Source organism: Uloborus diversus, chromosome 7 (assembly GCF_026930045.1).
Source record: "Uloborus diversus isolate 005 chromosome 7, Udiv.v.3.1, whole genome shotgun sequence".
NCBI lineage: Eukaryota > Metazoa > Arthropoda > Arachnida > Araneae > Uloboridae > Uloborus > Uloborus diversus.
The window spans coordinates 59,378,536-59,405,660 of NC_072737.1; the positions used below are offsets into that span (position 1 = coordinate 59,378,536).

General features: G+C 33.4%; 1 protein-coding gene across 2 annotated transcripts in view; it reads left to right on the forward strand.

The window, feature by feature from the left end:
• Window positions 1-20,141: 20,141 nt before the first annotated feature.
• Window positions 20,142-27,125, forward strand: part of LOC129225542 (cardioacceleratory peptide receptor-like) — a 219,289-nt gene continuing 212,305 nt past the window's right edge. For both annotated transcript variants that reach the window (XM_054859983.1, XM_054859984.1), the window contains exon 1: window positions 20,142-20,383. In XM_054859983.1, the coding sequence (XP_054715958.1) occupies window positions 20,261-20,383 (123 nt within the window). In that variant the 5' untranslated portion in view covers window positions 20,142-20,260. The remainder of the gene's footprint in view (window positions 20,384-27,125) is intronic.

Here is a 27,125-nt window from a genome sequence, read left to right on the forward strand (position 1 = left end):
GGACATGTGTAATGTAAGCAACACTTACTAAAAGAGAAATCAGAGGGATAAAAAGAAGCTTTATTGAAAAAGTAGCATGGAGCGCAATGCGACTGAAGGCCGAAACAACCCTGTGATGGGTGTCCAGCAAGAAACATCCGGTCTTTAGTAGGGGATATGATCTCCCCCGACTGCTAGGCAAGTTTCACAGCGTCTACCCATGCTGAGAATGAGAGTGTCAATGTGTTGTTGAGGCATTGCTGCCCATTCGTCTTGCAGCCCCAATCGAAGCTCCCGAATCGTTACTGGTGGTAAGGTACGAGCTGCCAAGCGTCTGCCTAGAAAATCCTAATACATGCTCGGTGGGATTGAGATCCGGAGATCGTGCCGGCCAATCCATACGTTCAATATCCTCACTCTCTAAGAGCTGTTCGGCAGCTACTGTGCGATGACATGGTGTATTGTGGACGACCACTACGGAACCCCCGAATAGCTGTTCCTGTAGTTTGAAGTTGTCTCCAAAGTCGTGAAACGATGCTGTGAGCAATTCCGAACTCTGCAGCCACACTTGTCACACTGCGGCCTTCCTCCAACTTCCCAATGATTCGACTTCGGGTAAAAGCATTCAGATGTCGTCTAACAGATTGATTATTCGCCATTTCTCGCTGAGACAACAATTCGGTGTGATTTTAACTGCTATACGGCGTGTAATCTCTTTGCCAGAAATACTGATCTTACACCGACAACATGCTTTATACTTCTCAGACACTCCCCCATTACGTCTGCCTGCATATCTGTGCATGTGCTACCGTACTTACTTAATCTCCTGATTGGTCCTTCTGTCCGCTCTGCCTCTTCGTTCAGCTGATATGCTAATTTTTCGATTTCGTCCTTAATTTTTGCACACCAGTGTATATGTATATATATATATATATATATACGAAGGCAAATAAAAATATACATACATATATATATATATATATATATATATATATATAGTAAAAACCGTCCTGACGGACAGCCCTGAAATGTGGTCTTCCCTCTTACGTTAAAAGTCTTTAATTTCTCAACACTAAGGTAATAGGTTATATGTACTAGAAACCTCTCTCATACGGACACGGACACTTGTTTGAGAGTCACGTGAAAAACGCAGTTTGCTTAGGGGTGATAACTTACTGCGTAACCCACAAGCTTTGCCTTCAATTTACGAGTTGAACCGATCCATGACGCGGACTTTCATTGGTGAGATAAATTTTCTGTATCAGTACTATACCAGTTTGTTCGCACTTTCAGCTTCAATGCAATAACTTTTGACACCGGCTTGATTACTCCTTATTCCAGCGTGATGAGCCCACAACAACGACGTTACTGCAGTTTCTAGATGGGAAAACCGGGCCTTCGGTAAAGTGCCATTTTCACTCATATTGGTACATCCTTTTTCACGGAGAAATTATTTCGATAATGAAAATTATAATTTCAAGAATGAAATAGCGATGGAAAAAATTTTACACTTATAAAGTTGCTGAAACCCTCTTGTTTAATAGAGCTCTGCAGGACAAAACTTTGTCTTAACGTACAGAAAGCTGCCCTGGAGAGAAATACTTCAAAGACACACAACAATTTTGTTTAGAGCCAGCATGGATAGCAAAAAATTGAAGCCTGTTGTCCTCCGGAAAGCAGGCAGACCTGGTGTTTTAAAGGTCTGGGTTTAAAGCATTTACCAGTTGAGTGGTATTTTAATTAAAGAGTCTAGATTACAACCACTGAAACAGTATTATGTCAGATTCACTTGTGAATATGGATAAAAAAATTGCGAAATAACAGACGAATATTGTTTTCTTTATAAACAATGCAGTTTTCCATTTACGACATTAATGTCAAAAAGTTTATCTGGTTGCAAACGCGAAGACAAAATGTAAACTATAGATGCTAAAATCAAGGTGTCAAAATTCATTTCTGACAAATAGATTTAAAGCATTTGATCAACACGAAGAAAAACGCTTAAGCAAGTGCTCTTAGTTGTTGATATTTTTAATGCGATCAGCCGGATAAAGTACGCTTTTAGGGGCGTTAAAACTGAAACAATAGCAATATGCTTGCATTGGATTCCAAAAATATACGAGAGAATGGAATTTTGTAACAATAAAGAATCCTAAAGTTTTCTGTCGTTAGTGAACTAAGCAGTGCTCAAAAACGTATATTGATTTAATATAACCTGGTGAAACAGCATTGATTATTATTATTTAAAAAAGTAATAATAATAAATAAAAAAAGTTATGTAATTGTTCAAGTGCAAAAAAAAAAAAAAAAAGCTAAGTGTAAAAATGAAAATAATTGGACAAAATAAAATAAATGAAGAAAATTTTAAAACCTATGGCCTTGGACACCCAAGTTTTATGGACAAGAATGCTTGTAACGTTAGTTAACTCCAAAGAAATTTTCGAAATTTTACTCTACATACAGGGTGTTCCGTTTTAACTTGCAAGACCTTTACTTCCGCAACCGTTTGTCTTAGATGTATACTTTAAATTGCAAAAATGTTCAAAATCAGATGCAGAGTTAAGATATTATGAGTTTGAAGTAAAAATATAAATAAGTCAAAAATTACAAAATTTAACTTTTTATACGGACCTCAGGTCCCCTAACTAATATTTGGAAAAATAATCTCCATTGAAAACTATTACAGACACAAAATACTTGACATTTGTGCGATCAAAACTCAAGGAGATATTCCATTTCAAAATTTTGGAACTTATCCCCCTTCCAGAAGAATGCAGGTCGTCAAAGTGAGAAAAACAATGTATTTATATTTTTCATTGTTATTCAAAAATACTGGCAAATGTTATGCCGTGATACGCTAAAACACACTACAAAACCTCGAACAATTTGAGAAACCACGCTCTATGCACACATATCATTTTAAACACTTGTTAACCGATATATTTTCCCCCAAAAGGTGTTACTGACGGCTAGTGAAAAGTGGTCTAAGTCACAAAACGCTACGTTTCATATCTCGGTGAATATTGGTCGTACTAATTTCAAACTTTTTTTGTTGGAATTATTTTTCAATAGAGATTATTTCCCTCAATATAAGTTAGGGGATCTGGGGCTAGCAAAAAGTTAAAATTTTGTATATTTTGACTTATCTTTATTTTCACTTAAAACTTTCAATATCGTAACCCAGCATCTGATTTTGTACATTTTTGCATTTTGAAGTATACATCTAGGACTAACGGTTGCGAAAATAAAGGTCTTGCAGGTTAAAACGGAACACCCTGTATGTATACACTCAGGAAGATTGAAAATAGCGCTTCAAGAAGGAAGCATTGGATTGAAGTGAAATTTGATGTACAGAATAATACAGATGAGAGATACGCTTAATCTCAAAATCTGGACATTTAAACAAATACAGGCAAAAAAATGAGACAACTAACGGTGCTACTTTATTAGCGCGTTGGACCCCCTTTTGCTGCAATACGGTCCGACATTGAACTAATTAAACGTCTCATGTTGTCCTGAGGCAGATGGACCCTCAAATTTTGAACAGCCACTTCTAAATCTTTCACAGAGTAGCACGCCGACATCTGGCGTTTCAGCTGATCTCATACATGCTCTATAGGGGACGTCGGAGGAGCGGGCTCGCCATGGAAGTCTCAAAAAGACATAAGAAGTCTTGAGCAACTCTAGCTGTATGTGGGCAAGAATTATCTTGTTAGAAAATAGCTCTTGGAAGGGCATTTAGAAACGGTCCTTGATGTGATTTCAGAATGTCATTAACATAACGCTGGCCCGTTAAGGTTCCACGTACCACAACTAGAGTGGGCCGGCTATAATATGCTATAGCCTGTCAGACCACTATGCCCGCTGTGCTGGCTGTGTGTCGTGCGATAAAATGGGTGGAGTGGTGACTTTCTCCAGGGCATCTCCACAGCAATGCGCGGATACCATCTGACCCCAAAACGAATCGGGATTCATCACTGAGCACCACCTTTTTACAGTCAGTGACATACCACATCACTCTGGCTTTGCACCATTGCAGTCGTATTTGCCATGTTTTGGTGTTAAAAGGAGTACATGAAAAGGGCGCTAAGGATCTAGATTTATTTCTGCAAGGCGATTAGAAATGGTTCGAGGAACAACTGCTACCCCTTCGTCTGTTTGTATGTTGAAACGAGTCACTGTGGGATCCATGAGCGCTAGCCGCACGATCCTTCCATCCTCTCTCCTCGTGGTCTTCTTGGTCGCTCTGGACCCGGTTTTTTGCACATGGGCATCATCTCATATCCATTTCTTATAACAGTTTCTAACGGAACACTCCAATTTATACACCTTGGCTGCAACACGACTCATCGACCAGCCTGCAATTTTCATGCCGATGATCAAATCTCTCTCAAACTCACTTAACTGTGAGAAACGCTTTTAAACTCGTCTAACTCGCATCTTTCACTCATTAAGGTTCTCCAAAAACCCAGAAGCAATCGTAACATTTATAAATCTTAAAGAATTGTGCACTGGTTTATATAACACGTTTTTCCCGATTTTTTACCGATATTGTAGGGTAAACGGTCATGCACATTGACACCAAACTTGAATCATTTGCATATCAAAGGTCACTCATCTCATATGCAAAATTTTGCTATTACACCTTTCTTTTTTCTTGGGGCGCTATTTTCAATGTTCCTGAGTATATATATATATATATATATATATATATATATATATATATATATATATATATATATATATATATATATGAAATCAGTTATACCTTTTTAGTTATAAGTTGGCAACACTGTGAACGACTAGTTGCACTCTTTAATAATTTAGAAGTTACAGTTTGGAAGCTATTCCTGATCGCTGATTTAAAATTGTTAAAATTTCTCGTTCTTCAGTGTAATAGTCTATACAGGAGAAAAAATGATCGAAATATTTAAATGCTATGAAATAATAAGTAATCTTTAAAAAAATAATAATGATAAATTCAATTCCTAATCAGGCCGGAAAAGAAACATTTTATTTTAGTTATTTTTATTAAATAAATGTTTGACATATTTTCATACTGTGCCCGATAAAATCAGAAACTTTTTTTTTTACCATAGTACGGTGACTCACTCTACTATTCATTTTGTTATAATTTGAGATACATTTTAATTAAATCATTCTTCAATAATGATCTTTCAATTGATGGCTCACTTAAATTTATCATGAAAATAGTTAAAAACAATATAATGCACGTCCGGAACATTGGAACAAAATGTATCAGATAGAGAAAAATCGGAGTTTCAATGATATTTAACTCCAATTTGTACGAGTATTTTTTCGCCTTCATATAATAGGAATTTTGGAGGATGTTGATTAAAGTTGGCATAAACTAATTAATGGTTAGTTAACTAATTTGATTGAAGAATATTGCATTGACATCGGGCATGAAAACACAAGATACATAAATATAAACGGAGATCGAACAAATACTAGGAATTGAAAAATCAGAAGCTTTTCAACATTTAGAAATTTTAATCTTCTACACTGCAAAAAATAATTGTTGTTTTCATAGTAATACACTGTTTTTTCTTACAGTTTAATACTGCTCTGCTAAATAACAGAGAAAAACTGTAAAAATGTTTTACATTGCCCAAAACGATGCGCAAAAGGTGTTTCCTTTCATACGGGAAGATAAACTAATGAATTCAAGGTATCGACAGCCATTTTTGTTGATATTTCGGCTGTGCTGAGCAGGGCTGTGGAGTCGGAGTCGGAGTCGGAGTCGAAGAATCGGAGTCGGACTGACTTTGGCGTAAAGGAGTTGGAGTCGGAGTCGGTAGAAAATATGCCGACTCCGACTCCGACTCCGGTCTACTTTTTTTTCTTTAATTTTCGCTGACTCTCCTGGCATTTTTTGAAAAACTGACTACCAGTTGATTCGATTACATGTATAAAAGCCTACTAATAAGAAAACAACTGTCATTAATAACCAGCTGGCTTGATTGTTCATCGAATTTTCTGTAATAGCCACCTACGCTGTTCCCTAGTTTGCTTGTTTTTCAACATTCTTGAAATAATAGCAACTGTGAGCACGGTTTTCTTACCTAACATTTTATATTTTTTTAATCACTTTAAAACAACAATAATAATATTTTTTAAAATCACTTTAAAACAACAATAATAACATTTTTTTTACTTCGACCTCAGTTATAAAATTGTAAAAGGAATGTACCCCTTGAGCAAGTTGGAGCCCGTAGTTCGAGAGGTATCTTACGGTGTTCTGTAATTCAACTTAGTGTTGGCGTGCAAAGGCGCAAATCTAAAAGACATGATAAAATATATCTGTCTTTTCAATTTAAGGACAACATCTACAAGCTTGATTCTCAACAAAAGTATGAAATAGAACAAATATCTTGGTTACATCACTCAAATAATTGCAGTTAATCTTAAAATCTTCATTTCAAGATTAATTCTAAAGCAGCCAGTAAAATTAAAATTAAAAATTGAGGGAATAATTATAGGAAAAAGAAAAGCTATTTGTACAAAGCTGTATATTGCCGCATTTTCTGTAAAATTTTCTCGAAGCGTACATGTACCCCATATTTTCCCTCAATACAAGTATAGTGCCTTATTTTCGTTGAAATTTTATAGATGAAATATAATTTCAAATTTATTGGGGATTTTTTTTTTCAGAATTAAAGTATGTGTATTGTTTTTATAAACTCTGAAATATACTTGAGGTGTCACCCACCAGATGGATCTCGGCAGGAGCGGACCGCCCTCGCTCTAGAAAGGTTTTTTGACTTAGCAAAAAAAGCGTTTTTGAAAATCACACGATTTGATCAACATCTATTCGTTAAACATTAATGGGGAGCAAGTTAAACCTTTTCAATTTTTTTTAACAATAGGATGATTATGTGATTTCAATTTTAAAATCGTAATTATTGGAACAATTTGATTTTCAAATTCAATTTCTGACGTTGTATGCTTCTTAATTTTACAAAAAAAAATACAGCGCTTAAATTTCATAAGAAACAAATTAATATTTCAATCTTTGTATAGAGGTTTTCCTCCCTTCTCATGAGGGGGATAGCGGTTGAATTGAAAAATAAATAAATAAAAAAGCCGGAGTCGGAGTTGGAGTCGGAGTCGGGTGTTTCGAAACCCCGGAGTCGGAGTCGGGGTCGGAGTCGGCTATTTTCCTTCCGACTCCGCAGCCCTGGTGCTGAGGCAGAACTGCTCATTTGTAATCCAAGTTAAAGGTAAGTGCTAGTTATATTATTCATTCCCTTTTCCTCAAAATGTAGTTTTTTTTATCATCGAGAATGTATGTAAAATAACAGTGTTTATTTAGAAATCGTAATTCGTATCCCAATATTCGTTGATGTTGACTTTGCAATTTCTTTTAGTTGTTAAGTTGTAGCGATTGCTTCATATAGCAAAAATCTGAGTAGTTGTTGTGATTCTGAATATTTTACTGCACGTATGATAGTTTTTAAATATTTTCTGGAACTCAAATTTGATTTAAAAAGAAATCAATTCCCTCCTTGATCGTATTTAAAGTTATTAGAACATTAGACTTTGTTTACGATTATATTTTGTGTTATATAGGATGTGAGTACTTAAAATTTAAATTCTTATGTTTTCTAGTAAATTTTTATCGTATCGCGATTGACTTCTTTCTTCTGTTTTTTTTTCTTTCTTAGATTCTGTTTTAAATTCTTTAACAGTTTGCATTTAACCATTTTATTGATAAACTTTACGTTATAGCGTCAGTAACTTTTATAACCTGTACATAATTCGATGAATAAAATGTAAATAAATAAAATAACAACGTGACCGAGAGACATGCAAACAGTATCAAGTTTACTGATATTTTTTTGAAGAATTTGTCACTCTGGAAATATAGTACTCTGATGTCTGAACGACTCAAAATTCTCTGAAATCTGGAGCCAGCTTTCATACTTATAGATCAAAACTAAAATAATAATAATTAAAAAAAATCATCAATGAAGCACTCCAAAAAAATAAAAAAAAACTAATAAAAATTAAACATCTTTAGATACAAACACGAAACCCTTGTGTTTTAAAAGTTTTATATTTGCGTCGGCAAGAAATTAAAATTTTACTTCAGGAAAAATACATTAGTACCATTGAAACTTGTGAACATAAAAATAAGCTTAGAAATTATATCCAAAAACACTCAATGGGAGGTCACGGGAAGTCTCTATGACCTCCCCAAAATTGCCATATTGGAAAAATTTTATCTCACGATTCGGCAAATTTGCGGACATAATTGTAATGTTGCAATTTTTGAATTCTCGAATGTCCAAATTTCATTAGATACTGTACTTAATTGTGCGTACTGAACGTGTGCATGCACCAGTATTTTATTAATCGGCAAATATGTAAGTTCCATTCGACAAATTGAGATTATACGCCTTCCCAACATATTTTATTAAGTTCAGGCTGTGCCTGGCTATATTCTTAAAATTTTAAGCTTTTCATTTCTGATCTGGCAGTGTTGCGTTCTCGTCTAAATTACTGCTTTTTAATTTAAAGTAGAATATTTACATTATTATGCATTGTTTGTCATATTTTATTCGCCTTGAAGGACATGCTCATTTAGAAAAGTAGATGAATTGAGAACTACAGTAAAATTTGAAACTCTTGTAACCTTGAACTCATCAGTTTCCTTACATCTTGACTTTTAGAACCCTTTGAGTCTTAAAGTTTAGCATCAACGTGTTTATGATGAAGGCAAAAACTATATCATAAATACTGAAAAGGGGCCGTGGTAGCCCGATCGTTAGAGTGTCGGATTCGGGGCCGGAGGGTCCTGAGTTCGAACCTCGATGGTCGAAGACCCACCGTTGTCATTAAAGGGGACTGGGCGACGTTAAATATGCTCGTGGTCTCAATGTCCTCCAAGTGAAACGATACCTCTGGGGGTGCTAGCACCAGGTAGCTATTAGCTCCTGGTCTAGTTCTAAATTCTCATTAACTGTTCGATCCGGTGATGGTGCTGCCATCTATCGGTATAAAAAATAATGGAGGCAAGGCACTTAGTATGCAGTCCTCGACATAAATACAGTTGTAGTCAGTTGTGACTCTGAATAGGAATAGGAATAGGAAATACTGAAAAGTGTGATTCTGTACTTCAGTGTCTTTCACTGCATATAAAAAGTAAAAATATGTCAGATTGTTATTCGTGAAAAATAAAAAAAAATCGGAGAATTTTGTTTAAACCTGTAACGGAGATTCAAGCCAAAGCTGGGTAAGATCTTTTGCATTTAAATGCGATGGGTTCCTTAACAGTTGAGTTCTTCAGGGGGGGAGGGGGATTATTTTCACAATAATTGAAGATTTTTCAAGAAAGTCTTCGGTTTATTTCTTAAAGAAGAAAAGTGAGGTTTTCGAATACTTAGTCAGGTTTGAAAAGAGAACAGAGATATTTGCGGAAGAGATCCGATAACGGAAAGGAATTTCTGAACCCCCGGGTTTGAAATTTACCTTAGCGACCAAAGCATAAGAATCGAAAAAACTAACAAATCCTCCAGTTAACAAAGTAGCGTCATAGAACACCATAACTCAACATTAATGAATGGAATTAGGACACTTTTAAATGAAACGGGTTTGCCTCTGCAGTTTTGAGCCGAAGCAGCTATGTGCTTCCACTACTTACGGACTGGAGCGGTAAAAGGAAAAATCAAAACCTTTTTTTTTAGCTATTTCGGGGAAGAAAGCCATCTATTAAAACTCACTTGTTTTTTTGGTTGTATTTCTTATACTGGACTTCAAAAACAGAAAATAAACAAATTGGATATGAGAGCTAAACAGGGAGTCATGGTAGGTTATGCGTTTCATACGAAAGGTTATAGAATTTGGGATTCCGAAAATCGAGAAGTGACAGAAACGCTGAATGTAAATTCGATGAAAATAAATTCTAGGCGGGGGGGGGGGGGGACAGGAACGGGAAACAAAGGAATACAGTTTTATTTCACTACTGAGTAAATCTGAAATAGAAGAAGAATATCCTGAAAATCATAAAATAGCATGTTGAGAATTAAATTGGTTAAAGAAATACAAAGGCAAAGTAAAGAATGCAGGGATATGTATTATTCTATTGACACAACGGTTCTAAATTCCGAATCGCGAAGTCGAGATTTATTGTTCTGAAAATAACTTTGAATGTGATCCAAAATAGTTCGATTTCACTTGAGATGATAATTCACGAAAAGTATCAGATTCTGATGAAGATAGGGGGGGGGGATAGTTCAAGTAAGCTAGAAGCTAGCATTTCCAAAGATGTAAGTCCTTCGAATTTGAAACAAAGTTTGAGAACGCCAGAAAGTGAAGATTGGCAAAACACAGCAGAACAGATAAGCAGAACGAAATAATGCGCTTCAAGGCCAGACTGGTTATTTTAGGTAACCACCAGGTATGGGGGGGAGGGGGGATACTTTTCGCAAGTGTTCTTTCCAGCAATTTCCTTTTTTTTATTGATGCTTTCTTTTCAATTTTTGTGTATAAGCTACATTGGGTCCATTTCCAAACTAATGTTTGCAATGCGTATCTATATGCGGGTATAAAAAAGAAGATTTGTGAGACAAGCTGAAGAGTTTGTCGATCCCTGAAATCTAAATTTTGTCTGTAAATTGAATAAATTATTGTCATTCTGATACAGATTACGCCTCGAATCACGACGACCGGATTTCAATGCCGGAGGGAGGGAGAGGGGGTCTAGTGTTTTTGTATAGGTTCAAATAATATGGTGTACATTCAAACAAAAATGCGTAGCACTGTCAACGATGGAAGCGGAGTATATTTTAATTAGTGAACAATCTAAGGAAGTTATATGTATCAAAAGAATTTTAAATGAATTGGCCTCGAAAAGAGTTCAGAATTTTAGATTGATTAATAGTACTTTGTACTATGACATTCTAGTTGCGATCGATTTTTCTAGATTTGCAATAGAAAATTGCAGAACTAAGCAGAATGATGTGGGGTACCATTTCCTAATTAATTCGATTGATGAAAATGAATTTGGAATAAAATATGTTGAAATTAAAAATAATTTAGCTGATTGTTTCACAAAACCTTTTTTTAGGGAAAATTTACGTAAAGCCTAAATTGCAATGACTGCAGAATTGCAATGACATATTTTTTAGAGTTTTTTTTTTAATGTTTCAATTATTCCATTATGTCTAAGTTACAATTTGCGCACACAAACGGATGGCCTGTAATATATTTTTTATTCATGTATTAAAGTATTTCTTTTTTTCCGTGTGCTGGCGTGCCAAGAAGGGGGGAATTTCCTAGCGAATATTTTGTTCATTTCCCTCCAGCGCACGGAGAAAATAAAATTGTAGTTGATTTCATTTTGAATTTGTGCCCGGTGATATGGTTGCGGTCAGATATTTCCAAAAAAAAAAAAAAAAATTAAACTACAAATTTCACTCTAGCCGCCTGAATTTTTCATTTGAATTTATTCACTAATGCAATATTATTTTTTTGAGTTTAGTGGTATGCAAATGTAAAGAACTTCCTTAACTTGTGACCAGAACTGAATGGAATAATGATTTGTCTCATTTTATCAAGATGGCAGTTCGCGGTTGTGTTCCGCTTGGAATTTCAAATGAGACCCTAGTCTGAACGATGCTGCGATGATTCTCTTAGTGACATTAATGCCGGCAACGGAAGTTTATAAGTATCTCTTTTCATTTATATTTTTGTGTTTTCGGATATAATTTGTAATCACAAATGCTTTTGAGTTTTAGAGCGTTTTTAGCCACTGAAGCCTATCCTACGGTCTGCGTGCCATATTGGGTCCCTGAAGCTGATTTTTGTGGACCTTTGTCAGGTTCTATGTTACAATAAAGAACTATGGATTGGAACAAGATAAACTGAATTTTATTTTGTTTTGATTGAAATGTGATCGGGCATATTATTCATTTAAGTCTGAGTTTTTTAAATTTGTAGTTCAATATTAGTTTTTACGGGTAGTTGAATATTATCACTTCAAGAATCACCGGAATATAGAAATTTCTGTTGCTAGAGCGAAATTAGACGTACATTTCTTTTTTTTTTTTTTTTTTTTTTTTTTTTTTTTGAGCAATCACGATTGTTTATTGTTCTCATTTGACCGTTTTTGGTGTCCGTGCCTTTTTCAACTTGGACCAGAAGCCGCTGCAGCACCACCGCCCACCGTCCTCTGCTGGTGGCGCAGCGCGGCTGCTCCGGTTTTGAGCTATCCGATCTCCTGGTCGGCGGCGTCCATGTCCTACACACACGCACGTTCACACACATACACACACACGACTTCACACACATACACGCCTACGTGCATACACACAGGTCTACGCACACACACAACTATGCACACGTAACCGCCCAGGAGGAGAGGCAGACTTGGGGGGGGATAGGAGCCGTTTCTAGAAACAATAACTCCAATGAGTAGGGTTCTGTCTCAGTTCGTGATTGCGAAAAACATAATTTGGATTCAAAATTTCAGAATTCAAATTAATTTTTTTTTTGAAATTTTCAGTAAATTTTGGAACACTGATTCTTTGTTTTTACATGTTATTAAAATCGAAGGAACCAAAACAGAATGTTAAGTACTTTATTATTTATTGCACGTATTTTTGTAAAAATTACAGGAACAAAATTTAAAACCAACTTCATAATGAGAGCAACAATAAAGATTAAAGTTTAAAGTACGATATATTACAGCGTATGAAACTTTCTTCGCATATTCGGACTTGTGTGAAACTTATTAAACAAAATTATTGATTATTTTTACTGCAATGTGAATAAAAAGCAGTTATTTTGCAAATGTGAGTATGTTTGAATCTACAGTTAAAAAGTGGTGCGGTCTTCTGGCAAAGCATTTTCAAGAAGGGTAGCATTGTTTAAACCAAGGACGGCGGGCCAAATGTGGACTTACAATTTCTTAATGATTGGAACTGGCACTGCCAGATTTACTTAATTTTTTGATATGTTTGACGATTTATTCTTTTGTTGAAAACATTCAACTTTTCTGACCGATTTTCATTTTTTACTGAATTGACTTGAACTAAGCCATCTTGATTTTGGAAATATAGAATTGTTGTTTCTTCCAACGATTGGAAGCTGTCAAAGAAAAAGATGAAGCTGGTATCAGTTGAACATAGTTTGAGCTGTTTAACAAGTGTTGGAAAGGAATATGGGTTACCAAAAAAAAAAGAAAGAAAAAACATCTATATACGACCTTCAGTGCTACTATAGCAACTCGGGGGGGGGGGTACTAAAAGAGGCTAGATATAGTATTCATTGTTTTAAATGGAAATATCCCAATATTTCCCAATTGGTTGTCCTAAACATCGACCTTGCTCCATTTCCTGAAAAATATTTCTCTACCGCATCCTTATTATTGTTTTGAAGTAAACATATTGTAATCCGATAATCTGAAGCCTATTATAAGAAGAAACTAGATACAAGTTTTATCATTTTTAAAACATTTTAATTTTTTTCTTTAGGCCAAAATGTTAGCTTTCCCATTTTGGACAACTTGGAATTCTTGATTTATAGAAGGAGTGTTATTCTCCCGATCACTTCAGTTATCCGATCGAAAAAAATAAACATTATTCTTAATCAACAGTCTCATATGTATTACGAAATCCTTCAAAAACACCTAACATTACAAGGATTTTTTTTTATTTTAAATTGTACTTCAGAAACCAGTATAAGTGCATTTCTTTACATGGAAGATAAAATGTAAGATATTATTTTCTTTATTTTTTTCTTTTTTGAGTTCTTATGTAAAGTATCCAGATTAGGTCTACTTTAACTAGACATTAATAACTACCGTTACAAATGCTTAATTTGCAAACTGCTGCCAAACAGTTTTTTTTCTCCTTAAAACAACATATTTAGCGCTTAACTGGTTCCTGAAATAAACGGTTCAATTACAATTTAAGTATATGTTAAGCAGTTTAAAAATAAAAACAACTCTCAAGGCAACCTTAATTTCAGGTCATTCAGAGTCATAATTTTAATCATTTTAGGGCGTATTTTTATACCTACGTAATTTGATTTTTCCATGTATGTTTTTTGGTGTCCACAAGTTTTATGAGATTCTAACAATTTTTATTTTGACAGATGTTTTCGTAATATAAGGTCTAATGATGGCTCCAAAGTCGGCAAAGATGTCACAAAGAAGAATCAAGTTCGTGATGTAAAAATGTTGACCTTGAAAGCATTTGCATTCGATTTTAAATGAATTTCTGCAATTTCACTGTAATATTCTGTATCTATAGGTAATGTATACGAAATAAAATAATTTGGCGATTTTTACTGGTGTGAATGTCTCGTTTTTCCTCATGAAAACAGTATAACAGAATATAAAGTTAAACTTTATATAAACCTGGCAGATTTTACTATACCGAGTGAAAAATTGTTTCTGTTTAGTAGCTCTGGAATTCTGAACTGTCACATATTTATTGTTTTCATCTATGTAAACTTTAAAAGGTTAATAATATCAAGCATTATCTAATCTATAATACTATTTAGTTTACAATAAAAACCATTCTGTGCAGTCTAAATGCTGAATACTGCACATATGGTGTGAAATAACGTTAGTTTGTTAGTAGTATTTCTCAAATAAAGTAGGTACAAGTGCAACTTATAACATTAAAAAAAGAAGAAAACCATGAAAATAATCTGTTTTTCCAGAAAAGGAAAATAAATGCAAGGAATTGTATGTATAAAGTTAAAAAAAAAAAAACCTTAAAGGTATAATGAATTGCATACTGTAAAACATTTCCCACATTATGCTGCTCATTTTAGCATTACAATAATGCTGAAAGAGAAAAAAAGTACTTTCAGTGAAAATACGATGTAGTGTTTTCAGTTATATATATAAAAAACTTCTCATTGTTACTACATTCATGGATCAAAAAGTTTTGTTTTATGAAAAGGCTATAATTGTTCTTAAAATAAAGTTTCAGACCATATCTTGAAATTTCCTTTTATTTGTAAATTTTTAAGGTGGCAATAAAAGCTAAAAGTTTTTTGTAGAAATGAAAAAGCACCATTTTTCCTCCTTAACAGGTGTTTATAAAATATAAAGACGGGCATTGATTTATTTTGTGTACAATGAAATTAATATCAATAAAACATATATTTAGCAGCAGTTAATTATTTTTATGTAAAATGCTTTTATATTTCTTTGCTTGTTCTTTTCATAGCCTAAAACATTATTTTTAATGTTGAAAAACTCTAGAAAAGGAACAGATTTCGTATGTATGCTGATTTCTACAACGTACATACAGAATCAATTGCTTTATTTTTCTATATTGTTCTTCAGCTGTAAAAGCAGTGATTTCGGCTATGAAAAGAGACAACAATAGGGGAGAAAACTCTTTTGCATAAAAATTTATAACTATTTAATTTATGGTTTACTGCTGTTAATTTTACTGTACAAATCATTTATAAAACCGTATACTACTGCTTTTACGGAGCAGTGCAGCTGATTTCCCAGCATATTACTGCTAACTTTACAGTTTGTTACTGTTAATTTTGCAGGGCAATTTCATTAAAAAGCAGTATATTGCTGTTAATTTTACATATTATCTCTGTTCAATTTACAGGCCAATTCATTCCTAAAACAGTATATTACTGCTAATTTTACAATTTGATACTGTAAATTTTACAGGGCAGTTTCATTAAAAAACAGTATATTACTGCTAATTTTACAGTAAGTCATTGTTAATTTCACAGGGCATTTCCATTAAAAGACAGTATATTACTGCTAATTTTACCGTTTATCGCTGTAAATTTCACAGTAAAAGTCTGTTATAAGACAGTATATTACTGCAAATTTTACAGTTTAGAACTACTAAAATATGATGGGTCAGTGAAATAAAAAGTCATTTTAGATTAAATTTCACAGAATGGCTATATTACAACGGGGTCATTTCCAAAATTTTAAAAGTATTTTTTTCTGAAAGAGCATGCTTAAAAACATAGGATCTGACCATTTTTTAAATAATTTAAGTTTAATATTTTTAAAAATTAACCTAAATCGGTGCGCTTTCATTGTTTACGCTTCTGTCGTGTGACATCACAAATTATGAAATGCTGTTCAGTGTTGCCATTCACAGAGCAAAATATTTAATTCGCATCTTTACTCACGTGTATTGGCAGAGGCGTAGCTAGACCCGACTTTCGGGGGGGGGTTTCTTCTTTTCTATATATATATATATATATATATATATATATATATATATATATATGTAATTTTTTTTAGTATTAAAAAAAATAAGAGGGAGGTGAATCTTACATACTTTGGAATGGGGTGCCCCAATTCCGATACTTGTGTCAAACAAAACAAAAGCTAAGAATTTTTTTTTTTAATGTTGTGGAAAATTCAACTTTTTTTTTCTTTTCCCTCCATTTAATTTAAAGTGAAATTTTCTAGCAACGTCTTGTCAAAACCAGTCTATCCAAATCAGTGGGAAATCAAATATCTGATGAGCGTGTTCCGTTCATTTCAGTGTGACTGCTTAATTTAGAGGCTAACACACATCTACAAAAGCTGGCATCCCTGAAAGCTAATAGATACTTCCATTTCCGCCTGTAAACTGGATGTTTGGCTTTCAATCTCATCGGTGGTCAGACTATAAAGACTAGTTTTACTAACTTGGTTTGCACTAAAAGTATGAAACAAAATAAAAAAAGACTTCTTGAATTATAACCCGCAAAAAATGAAATTGCTTTTCATATCGTTATATTTATATGTTGCTTTTTATTTATTTACATTTATGCTAATTTTAAAGCAGTTAATAAAATTTGAATAAAAAAGTTAGGGAAGAAATATTGGCGGTAGAAAGTTATTCGCTCAACATCATACCATCAGTTCTCCTTTCAAGTCTTTATTTTTAATTTATTAGCTGCTTTAGAATTTACATAAATATCTTTTTGAGAGAGCAACAGCAATTTCGGGTATTATAAACAGAAGTCTTTTTTATTTTCTACTTTTTAATCCGAACCAAGCTAATAGAAATAATCTAGATTCATTTCGTTCTTAAACATTTTATTCATGTAATGCTATGCAGTTTTTCTTTTGAATTAAAATAAAATTACCTTCAGAAGGGTCCGATGGGACTAATGCTGCTTTGCAGACTGTACTTCGTTTTCTTCAGACGACGTTAACTTTCTCTTTTTAGAGCAATCCTTTTCGTCATTTAAATTTTTTTCTTTAGATTGAAAAAAAGCTTGTTATCGGTTTTTCTCGCTTCATTATGCAACAACTTTCACTTAGAATGTACTATTTTAAACAGACTGTACGTTTCCAAAAGAAAACGCAGTAAATACTGGCTGAAAAATCAATGTGATTGCAATGGATACTCTGGTTAGCAAAGGTCGTTTTGACTATGACCTATGACACACACGAGACCAGACCAACAAAAACCTCTATCGTCTCGAATTCCGGTTATGCTATCATTTTTGGATTCGAAGCCCAATGATCTTTAAAGCAGCAAACAAAAACATTTTCTTCAACTCAGAAACAGAGGAATTGTCTTCAAGAGCTGAGGAGGCAGTGGAAAAAAGTTAGAAATGCGTTCCACGAATAGGCTTTCCAGGAAGATTAACCAAAGGACAGTCGTTTCGCGCACTTTCTTGGAAGAAGAGTAAAGGGGTGAAATTCACAGGTTTTACATATGTAAGATGAACATTTCAAGTTCATGGTTAAAAGTCCTTCAAGTTAAGAGCCATTTCGCTGTTATCTGGATTAGTACTGTTCTTTGGTTGCTCTCTTTCTTAAAATTGCGATTCCTTAGAAAACCGAAATGATAGGAGAGAAAAGAAAGAATAAGTTTTTTTCAAGTGATGAAAAAAGGAAAATCGTAGAATACTGGCCAAGTTAGATTTGCTGCAATTGCTAACCTCAAGAGGATAAATAATGAATCCAAAAAAAAAAAAAAAAAAAAAATCAGGGACCAAAAAGCAATAAAAGACTTTTTCTTGAAAAAGATATGCTTAAAGTTTCTTTTACTGTCAAATTGATTCCTTAAACTCGCAATAAAGCACTCAATAATGTAATAATAGAATAAATACCTAACAAAACTAATAAAGAGGAATTTTAATCAAGAGCCCATATTGTCTTTAGTATCGATTTCAAATTTTCACCATCATTTTTCATATTTCAAATTTCTTTAAAAAGTTTCTTATGCCCCCGTATTTCAAAACTCTTTATGTCGATTTTTTTCTTTATAATGTGAAATTCGAAATATACAGATTCGACTGTATGCAATATTCCCACTGCGCGGCTCATTCAATTAAATATATTTAACAATTTGCAGAATCTATGACAAAGAAAGGCTGCATATACGTGGATTTAACAAATCAATCTCATTTCTAAAGCAAAGTGTCAAATTTCACTCAATTATCAAAAAATTGTCGCAGCAGAGGGAGACGTCTTTATGCTTGAGGGTCACACATGGAGCAGATTTTCAATGGCATAGGGGGGGGGGGAGCGAAGTGAATTTTTGACCTTTGTTACTCTGAAAAAAGTTGTTTTGATTTTTTTTTCTTTTTCTTTCTCTCTCTTCCCTCTTCTTTTTTTTTTTTGAGACTAACGTTTCGGGGGGGGGGGGGTTGTCCCCAAAACCCCCCCCTTATCTACGCCCCTGTGTATTGGCAACGATATGGTTGATAGCAAGCGTAAAGCGCAATATTTAATTCGCTTCTTCATTATCGTAACGTGGAAACGTGGTAGAAAGATGCGCCAAACTGCATCATTTGTGACGTCATAAAGACCACGCCTTGTTTTCAAAATCGGACATTTAAAAAAATTAATTTAAAAATAACTGTTGAGAAAATGAAAGTATTTTCTGGGTCCATGTTATTTTTTTTTACTCATTCTTTCAATTTCAGTGACTAAAAGTAGTACTGAAGGAAACAACACCATTGATAAAAACATATAGTGAAGCTATCTTTTAAACCTTGCTTGAATTTTCTAAAATGCAAAATAGAAATGAGACTTTTAAAATCTGCCAAAAACTACAAACGTCACTTTAATGTTACTTTCAAAAGTTCAAAGTTTTCCCACACCTCCAATTTCTGTTTCTATTATTATAATCCAGATAACTTCAAAACAGCGTCTTGGATCTCCGCCGGATTGCGTGTAAAAATTATAGCGAACAAAGTCATCTTCTCGGAGAAACAATCGTAAAAAAATATCGCAAGAAATAAACCTTCTGTGACGCAACTCCCACGTCACAGGGAGGCGTTTTGGAAGCGGCGAATCGGATACGCCAGACACCGTGACAACATTGTGGTTTCCATGGTTACAGCATCTCCCATCCAAAAGCATCTGAGAACGCGGTACTCCGTTCAGTTCTGTTCTGAACTGAATTCCGCCGAGTTTCGTTCTTTCCGCGTGCTCCACAGAAAGTTTTGGAAAGTTGCAATACTTTCTTGTTGACTCTTTCGAGCTTTTTCTCGTAAACAAAAACAATCTTTTTTGTGGTTTAAGAGAAGGAAAAAAAAAGTTTCAAGCTCTTCGCAATCCATTGACTTGATTTCAGCGTAAAAAAGTACTATTTAAATTTTTATTTCGTTGGCGATTTTTTTTTTTTGTCATATTTATTATTTCAATTTGTTATAAACAACTTAACTTTTTTCCTGTAAAATAATTCAAAATGTTCTCAAGTGAATACAACAAGAAGATAACTTAAAAATGCCATCAAATAATTGTAAAAGATATTTACAATGCTGATTCTACGTGTTATATCAATTTTAAAATGAATTTTAAACTTCTTAATAAGCGCACAAACCAATCAGAAGCGTTTTGTGTAAATAATAAATCTTAAAAGCACAGAACTTCCTGTACTTAAAGTTATGGAATATCGTCTACTGAAAATGAGTTGCCAGAAAACGCATTTTAAAACAAAAGACGACATTCACGCAAGACGGACATAATTGCACAATATGAAGAACTGTGTACGCTGCTGCAGGTGTAAAAGTGTTAGCCAATCGCCGAAAGGACAACATCATTGAGCAAAGTATAACTCTTTCAAGCGCATATTTTAAACAATGTGAAGTCGCTTCCGTGTTATTTCTTTCATTTCATAACAAATCTAGTCAAATATAATAATATATATCCTCAAACCAGTATTTATGGCTCGCTTGCGAATGTTCCAGTCATTGATGGCATTTGTATTTTAGGAACTTTTCCGGTGTTGTGTTTTTTCCTTGCATAATGAGAACCTTGCATAATTAGAGAGGAATTTCATTTCTGCTTCCACATATCATCATGGATAACTTTCTCGACGCGACATTTGAATATGAGCCTGATAATAGCACCGAACCTTTTAACTTATCCTCACTAAATGACACGTTATATGAAGATGGGATCCAGTTTTACTATTTTTACCAGGTAAGAATTATTACCTAACTTTTCTTATACGCTTTTGTTTTGTGCTTTATTTACGTCATGTAGAGTAGTATTATGATTTGTTTTGTTAATTTAGAGGGAAAATATCTGGTTAATTTTTGTTAATTTCATTTTGAATACTTGGTTGTACTATTAAATAAATCCATTATTAGAAAGTACGTGTTGAATTATTCGCGTGATTAAAGAAGAGCTTCTTGGTTTAGTAATGTCTCAAACCATATGAGTAAGAAATTGGCCCACGTAAAAGACATGCATCAGTAAAATTCATCATTCAATAAAATATAGAGGGGGTGTTTTAACAATTGTTGTACATACTTTTATCACTTTTTTTCACTTGAAAATACATTTTAAATTATTGCAAACCATTATATGCACATTTATGTATATTTATGACAATGTTTAAACAATTTTATTAAATACAGAATTCTTTTATTTTGTTAGTTAGTTCCAAGATAAATGATGGGGCACTTGTGAGCACAATATTTAGGGGGACATGTGAACAGTTCCCTCACCCTCTTCGTAATATTAATATATTAGTGTAAGGTATTATAAGTTTAAAAAGGACTAAGTTTTTATAATTATCATTTGTGTACAAACAGTTGAAATTTATTGATAATTATGAATAATATAATTAAATATTCAATTATATGTATTTTAATTATTTTTTCTGTCTTTTTTTTATTAAACAGCTGGTCAGAAATTTATTGTTATATACTACTTACAGGAAATTAAAAGGCAAAATATTTTTATCCAATTAAAAACTGAAGTTTAAAACAAGTAGTAACGCGATTCCTAAATTAAAAAAACAATCGATTTTATGCGATCTGCCGACAGCCTTATCATCACATCCAGCTAAGTAGAAAGTAACTTTCAGCTAAATACTCAACCTTTGCCTTCAATCCTCATTGGATTTGTTCTGGTTTGATTATTCCGGATACATTTTGTTTTCTTAGATTACCGTTTTATGTAAGTAACTGGATTGCAATTTCAGCTGTCCTTTAGTTTTCTGCTTCAAACGTCTAGGGCCATTCCACGGAAAACGATAATTTTGTACCGTACGTGACGCTTCATAAAAAATAATAATTTAAAGGGATGATGAAGAAATTTTGTTGCTTAAGAGATCACAAACACATGTGTGACTTCTTAAGCAAAACCTTTCTTCAAAAATTATTTGTTTTTCATGAAATATAGGAACCGTTACGTACGGGACAAAACGACCATTTTCAATGGAGTGGGTAAAAGCATATTTTTTTCAATGGTTTAAATAATTATTTCTGAACTAATGAGATATGTTTCCTTTATGTTTTAACCATAGCTTTCAAAATCTACATTTTTTTTCGTCATTGCTGTATTAATACAGCAAAAGTATTAGCTTATTCATAAGCAAGTTACCAGAGTTTGACTTTGGATGTCCCGCACGTGACGCATGAAAATAAATTTTATTTTAAATAAAAAAAATTGTTTGATAAAAATATAATTGTCAAGAGCATCTTTGTATCAAATGTGAAGATTAAATAATCGCTTACCCCTGCTTTATTAAAATGATAAGAGATATGACGAAATGTTAATGAAATTTAAGCGTATTTTCGTCCCGCACGTGACGGTGGAATTGCTCTCTATCGATCTGAGATGAAAGTGCACTCTCAGAAAGTAATCCTGTGTTTTACTTGTTTTTATTTTTTTTCATTTTTTAATTCATTCTAAATACAAAAGCATTTTTACGTGCACACATTAAACTATTGCAAAAAATAAAAATCCTTCTTTGGTCAATTCATATTCACTAAAAAAATGAGTAAATGAGTAAAAGCGCTGGCAGCTTAGCTGCCTCCATAGCAATGTAGTAACTAAACTAATAAAACTGGTGTACACGCATAACGTTGCACCAGTTTCATCAGTTAAGTTACTCGATCGCTATGGTGGAAGCTAACCGTCGGAATAAAGTTACACAAAGTGAAGAATGCTGCCACTGTATTACGGTGTTGTATCAAATTTATTCACGCTTCAAATAGTACACTGTAAAAACAATTCAGAAACGTTCTTAGAAATTAATGGGCAGCTGATATGCCCAGTTTCTGCCAGTAACATATCTTGCAAAAATCAGGAACTTTTCCCCCTAAAAACCAGTAGCCTTCCTGAAATTAGCCTTGAATCTTTCAGAAGAATAGTTAAAGGCAGCCTAGTCCCTTTAAGAGAAATTCGGTAGTTATAATACAATTAATTAAAATCTTCCAGACTTACTAAGTAAGCTCAAAAAGCATCAATGCAACCAAGGCTAAAGCGCTAAGGCAGAATTACAAATAAGAACCAATCATATCCCTTGCCTGCAGTACTTATTTTGCAAAACTGCAGCTATCCAGAGACTAATTGGATTTCATTGGGAGCTTAGTCATCCCGGACGAACCGTACTTGAGTTAAAGACTATGCACAAAAATATACACTCAGTGAATCTTTAAACTAGTAGCTAAAAATATTTTTCACGCCAGTGCGGAATCTGCATCCGTGCAACTTGGAGCAATTCAGGAAACTTTTTTGCAAAGTTACTTGATTTTATATGGAAATAGGGGAAAACCCGTGAATTCCCGCAACGTTACACGGAAATAATAAGAAACGTTTCGGAATTTTTTACACTGTAAATTTGGAATCGAGAGTGGTTGCAGAAGGGAAGGGAGGGGGGGGGGGGAGCATGAGGGTCATGACTCTCATGACCTTTCCATCTTTAAGCTGCCAAAGTAAACTTCAAACTTCGTTGAAGAGACTCAAACTTCTTAGCATCTGTCCCTGATCCTCGTATCGCACTTATAACGTCACCAAACCCTCTCCCCTCATTAAAGGCCCCTTGGAAAATCAAAAGTTGGTTACTCCCTTATTTGTAATGAGTTTGTTGGAGTAAAAAGCATGTTCAATAAAATCGTTTGAAATTATCTAGTTCAGAAATTATGTTCAAAAGTTGAAACGCAATTTTTTGCAGTGCACGACTTGATCCATGATTAAATTTTAACACACACACACACACAAGAAAATTTAATGTCCGTTATTGTACTGTAAGCAATCATTTTTTGCCTTAATAGCATGTCTTCATAGAAAATGTCACTTACAACCAAATTGCACACTCTAATTTAAATCCTTAATCAGATAACACTGCTCACAACACCTCAGCGCCTCAGGCTCTTGGTGGGGGAATATTATACTTAAAGTTTGGAAAATGCGCAAACATTCCGGAATGATTTTTCCTATACCATGAAATTGACTTTACAAATGCTTAAAATTAATTGTTATCGCCAATTTGAGATTTGATTCAGCAACAATATTTATCTAATTAGTTTTTTCTGCTTCCCTTCTTACTTTCTTATTCGCAAATTGCACTTACGCCAACAAGTAGATATATGCCAAGCCCTGCAATTAGTATTAAGGTTTCATTTATGATTCAACTGACTGTATGAAGGGATAATTCTCCTTTTTTTTGTACTAATTACATAGTTGATCTTCCCAATAAAATAGCGCTTTTTTTGTGAAGTGCTCACTCCTTTTCTAAAAGTGAGGAGATTTTTGGTTGGGAGTAAAATTATGGCTTTGCGTCACCCGCATACTAACGTTTCGTTGCCAAAAACATAAATGGACACTAATAATTATATATATATATATATATATATATATATATATATATATATATATATATATATATATATATATATATATATATATATATATATATATATATATATATATATATATATATATATATATATATATATATATATATTTTTTTTTTTTTTTTTTTTTTTGTTAAACAGCTTCATAAATTAATTTTAAGGCTGAACTTAAAAACCGTAATATAATTGTGGATATGAGACTGCACGAGACTTTTGACCGTTGATAAAAACAAACATGAATGTTTGTAGATATATTGTTAATCTTTATATAAAAAACATAAACTTCAAATGAGTATATCCGGAGTAAACTAGGAAACTACTGGACCAACTTCGTTAAAATTCTCAGTTTGTCTTGGTTAGTGCTGAGAAGGTTTACACAGAGTTTTAAAAAAAAATGATGAATAGTTCTTTTTTAACTTAAAATTCAAATTTAGGATTAAAAAAAAAGGATATTTCTATTGGAAATAATTATTGTACCGTTTTTATTTTAGTTTCTTTGAAAAGCGCAGAAAAAAACCACCTTAGAAGAAATTTTTTCTACGGTCCAAAGGAATAGAGGGCCTTAATTAGCGAGGAAAAGGTTATAAGAATTTTAAATAAGGAAAAAATCTTTAAAATTTGACATTTGAATCCATTCCGTTTTCGCAGAAATATGGACAAATAAAATTCTTCAACTGTTTTCAGTCTTCTCCGATAGTGGAGGACTTATACTTTTGATTTTTTTCTTTTTTGTTATTTCACGTCGATTTATTTGCTTGTGCAGCCTAGAGACGTTTGTTAAAACGTTGATTTTAAATTCATAACAAAAATTTTCATTCTGTTACAAGTAATCTGATCGGGACCTGACATTTAGTGTTTTAATGTCTTTTAAGAATAGTAAGCTAATGTGGATTTTGATTTTAAAACTTTTTTTGTTATCCAAGAAGGATTTCCAAAGCTACGGTTGACGCTATTGGAAAGCTGATACATTTTTTATGTCAGGGGTTTTATAGAACAATCTTCTTATTCCGATGAAGAATTTCAGGAAAGTTTTTTCTTTTTCTAAAGGAGAGTTTTAGGGACTATTATCTCATTGTAATTGGATTTTTTAGAACTGTTGCCTTTGTTCTGACAAACATTTTAAATGATCGTCTTTATGAATTCATAAAGTTTCTAACGGAACCTGGACCGTTCATTTTATTTATGAATCCTTGTCCTCTATCTAATTGCAGTTTTTAGGAATTGTTGTTTCAGGCTAATAAGGTTTTTTTTTTTCATATTAAGGCCTTTTTGGTAACGATAATTTTTGTCAGTTCCCCTTATTGCAGACTGAAGTCCTTCTTTTCAATGAAGATTCATAGGTTTTGTTGTTGATATTTTAGAATTGTTGTATTTAGGAGAAAATTTTAATTTCTCTTCAATTTCCTTCTCTGTCAAGGAACGGGGTAACAATTGAGGTAACCCACGCAGCACATTTAGATATGGATTGTATGGATTGGGATTTTCAGAGGCAAAGTTGAATTTCTTTCAGAACTGGTGTCCTATTTTTTTAGGAAAAAATGTCTTCAATCGACTAGTAATTTATAGAAACTAATGTCCTAATAAGGTTTTTTAGGAACTGTTGGCATTATTGGGAATTGAGGTTTTACCCTATTTTTTTGATTTTTTATTCAAGCCGGAGAGCTGAACATGTGCAACATGATCTCACTTTCATTTCTGAGGCAGCCCGTTCAATGCCGGGTGACGACGCAGATAGTAGTTTATAGAACTATTTCAATAAAATTAGTTAAAAATAAAATAATTTTAACAAAAAAATGTCATTTTTTGTAAAATTGTCCTTTTCCAAAATTGGAGATTCAGTGAAAGTGCATTTTTTCATGACTGAAGCAGATAATGAAAGTCAGAGTTTCTTTTTGGTAGGATTTTTAGTTGCGGTTATTGACTGTTGTTTTGGCTACTTTTTTTGCTTCGAAATTTTTTGTGTGAGAGAACCGATACATATGAAGAAATAATTTTTTTTCCTTTAAAGCAGTGCTTTTAAACGCATTACTTCTACGAGGGTCGATCCAAAAGTAAGGTTCCAATCAATTTTACAAATATACAGCACTGTCTATTCTCATTGAAATTTACATCGTTGGAAATAAAAAACATTTCTTTATTTTTATACATAAACGCCATCTTTTTCTGAGCATTATTGTCGACGGTGTTCTAACTTCTGCATCGAGTGTCACAGAATTCAACCGCCAGAGCGGGTCATAACAGTCAACAAACTACTCCGTTTTTGATTGCAGTTCGGAGCTCGATTCTAATGATTACCACTTGTTTCCTAAGTTTAAGGAACACTTTGATGGCCATCGTTTCCGGAGCGACGCCAAAGTCAAAAAAGGGGTAAAACGCTTTATCAACAGGTTGGCGGCGGAATTCTGTGACACTATATACAGAAGTTAGGGCACTTTCGACAATAATGCACAGAAAAAGATAGCGATTATGTATAAAAATTGAGAAACTTTTTTTTTTTTCCATCGATGTAAATTTTAATGAGAATAGACAGTGCTGTATATTTTTAAAATTGACGGGAACCTTACTTTTGGATCAACCCTCATACATTTCTTCAAAGGTCTCCCCTGTTGGTTCCCTTGGAATGTATTAATATTTTTCAACTTCATGAGAGTTTTTTTCTACCGTCACGGATATCTTAATGAGATTTTTGAGTTCAAAATGATGCCATTGCTTGCAACTACCAACACTGGCCATCATATACGAAAAATATATTCCTTGAAACTAGAATAAAATATTTAGTTCTGAAAATAAATTTTACTAATGAAATTAAGTACACTAGTAAGTTCCGAATAGTTATTGTTCTATTAGTTTTTTAAATTTGAAATTTTTTAGGTGTGACATTAGGGTGGTTCAAAAAACTTTTTTTCAGCTAGAGTCCAGGAAACCCCCGTTTTTTTAGACTATCTAATAGTATTATGCTGTAAAAGTTTTAGCTTCTTACTCAAATTTTAAAAGGGTGCTCAGTGACCCCTCAATTTAATATAAGCCGTAGCATAAAAAATGCCACAATTTTAGAAAAATTTAATTTCCCCGGC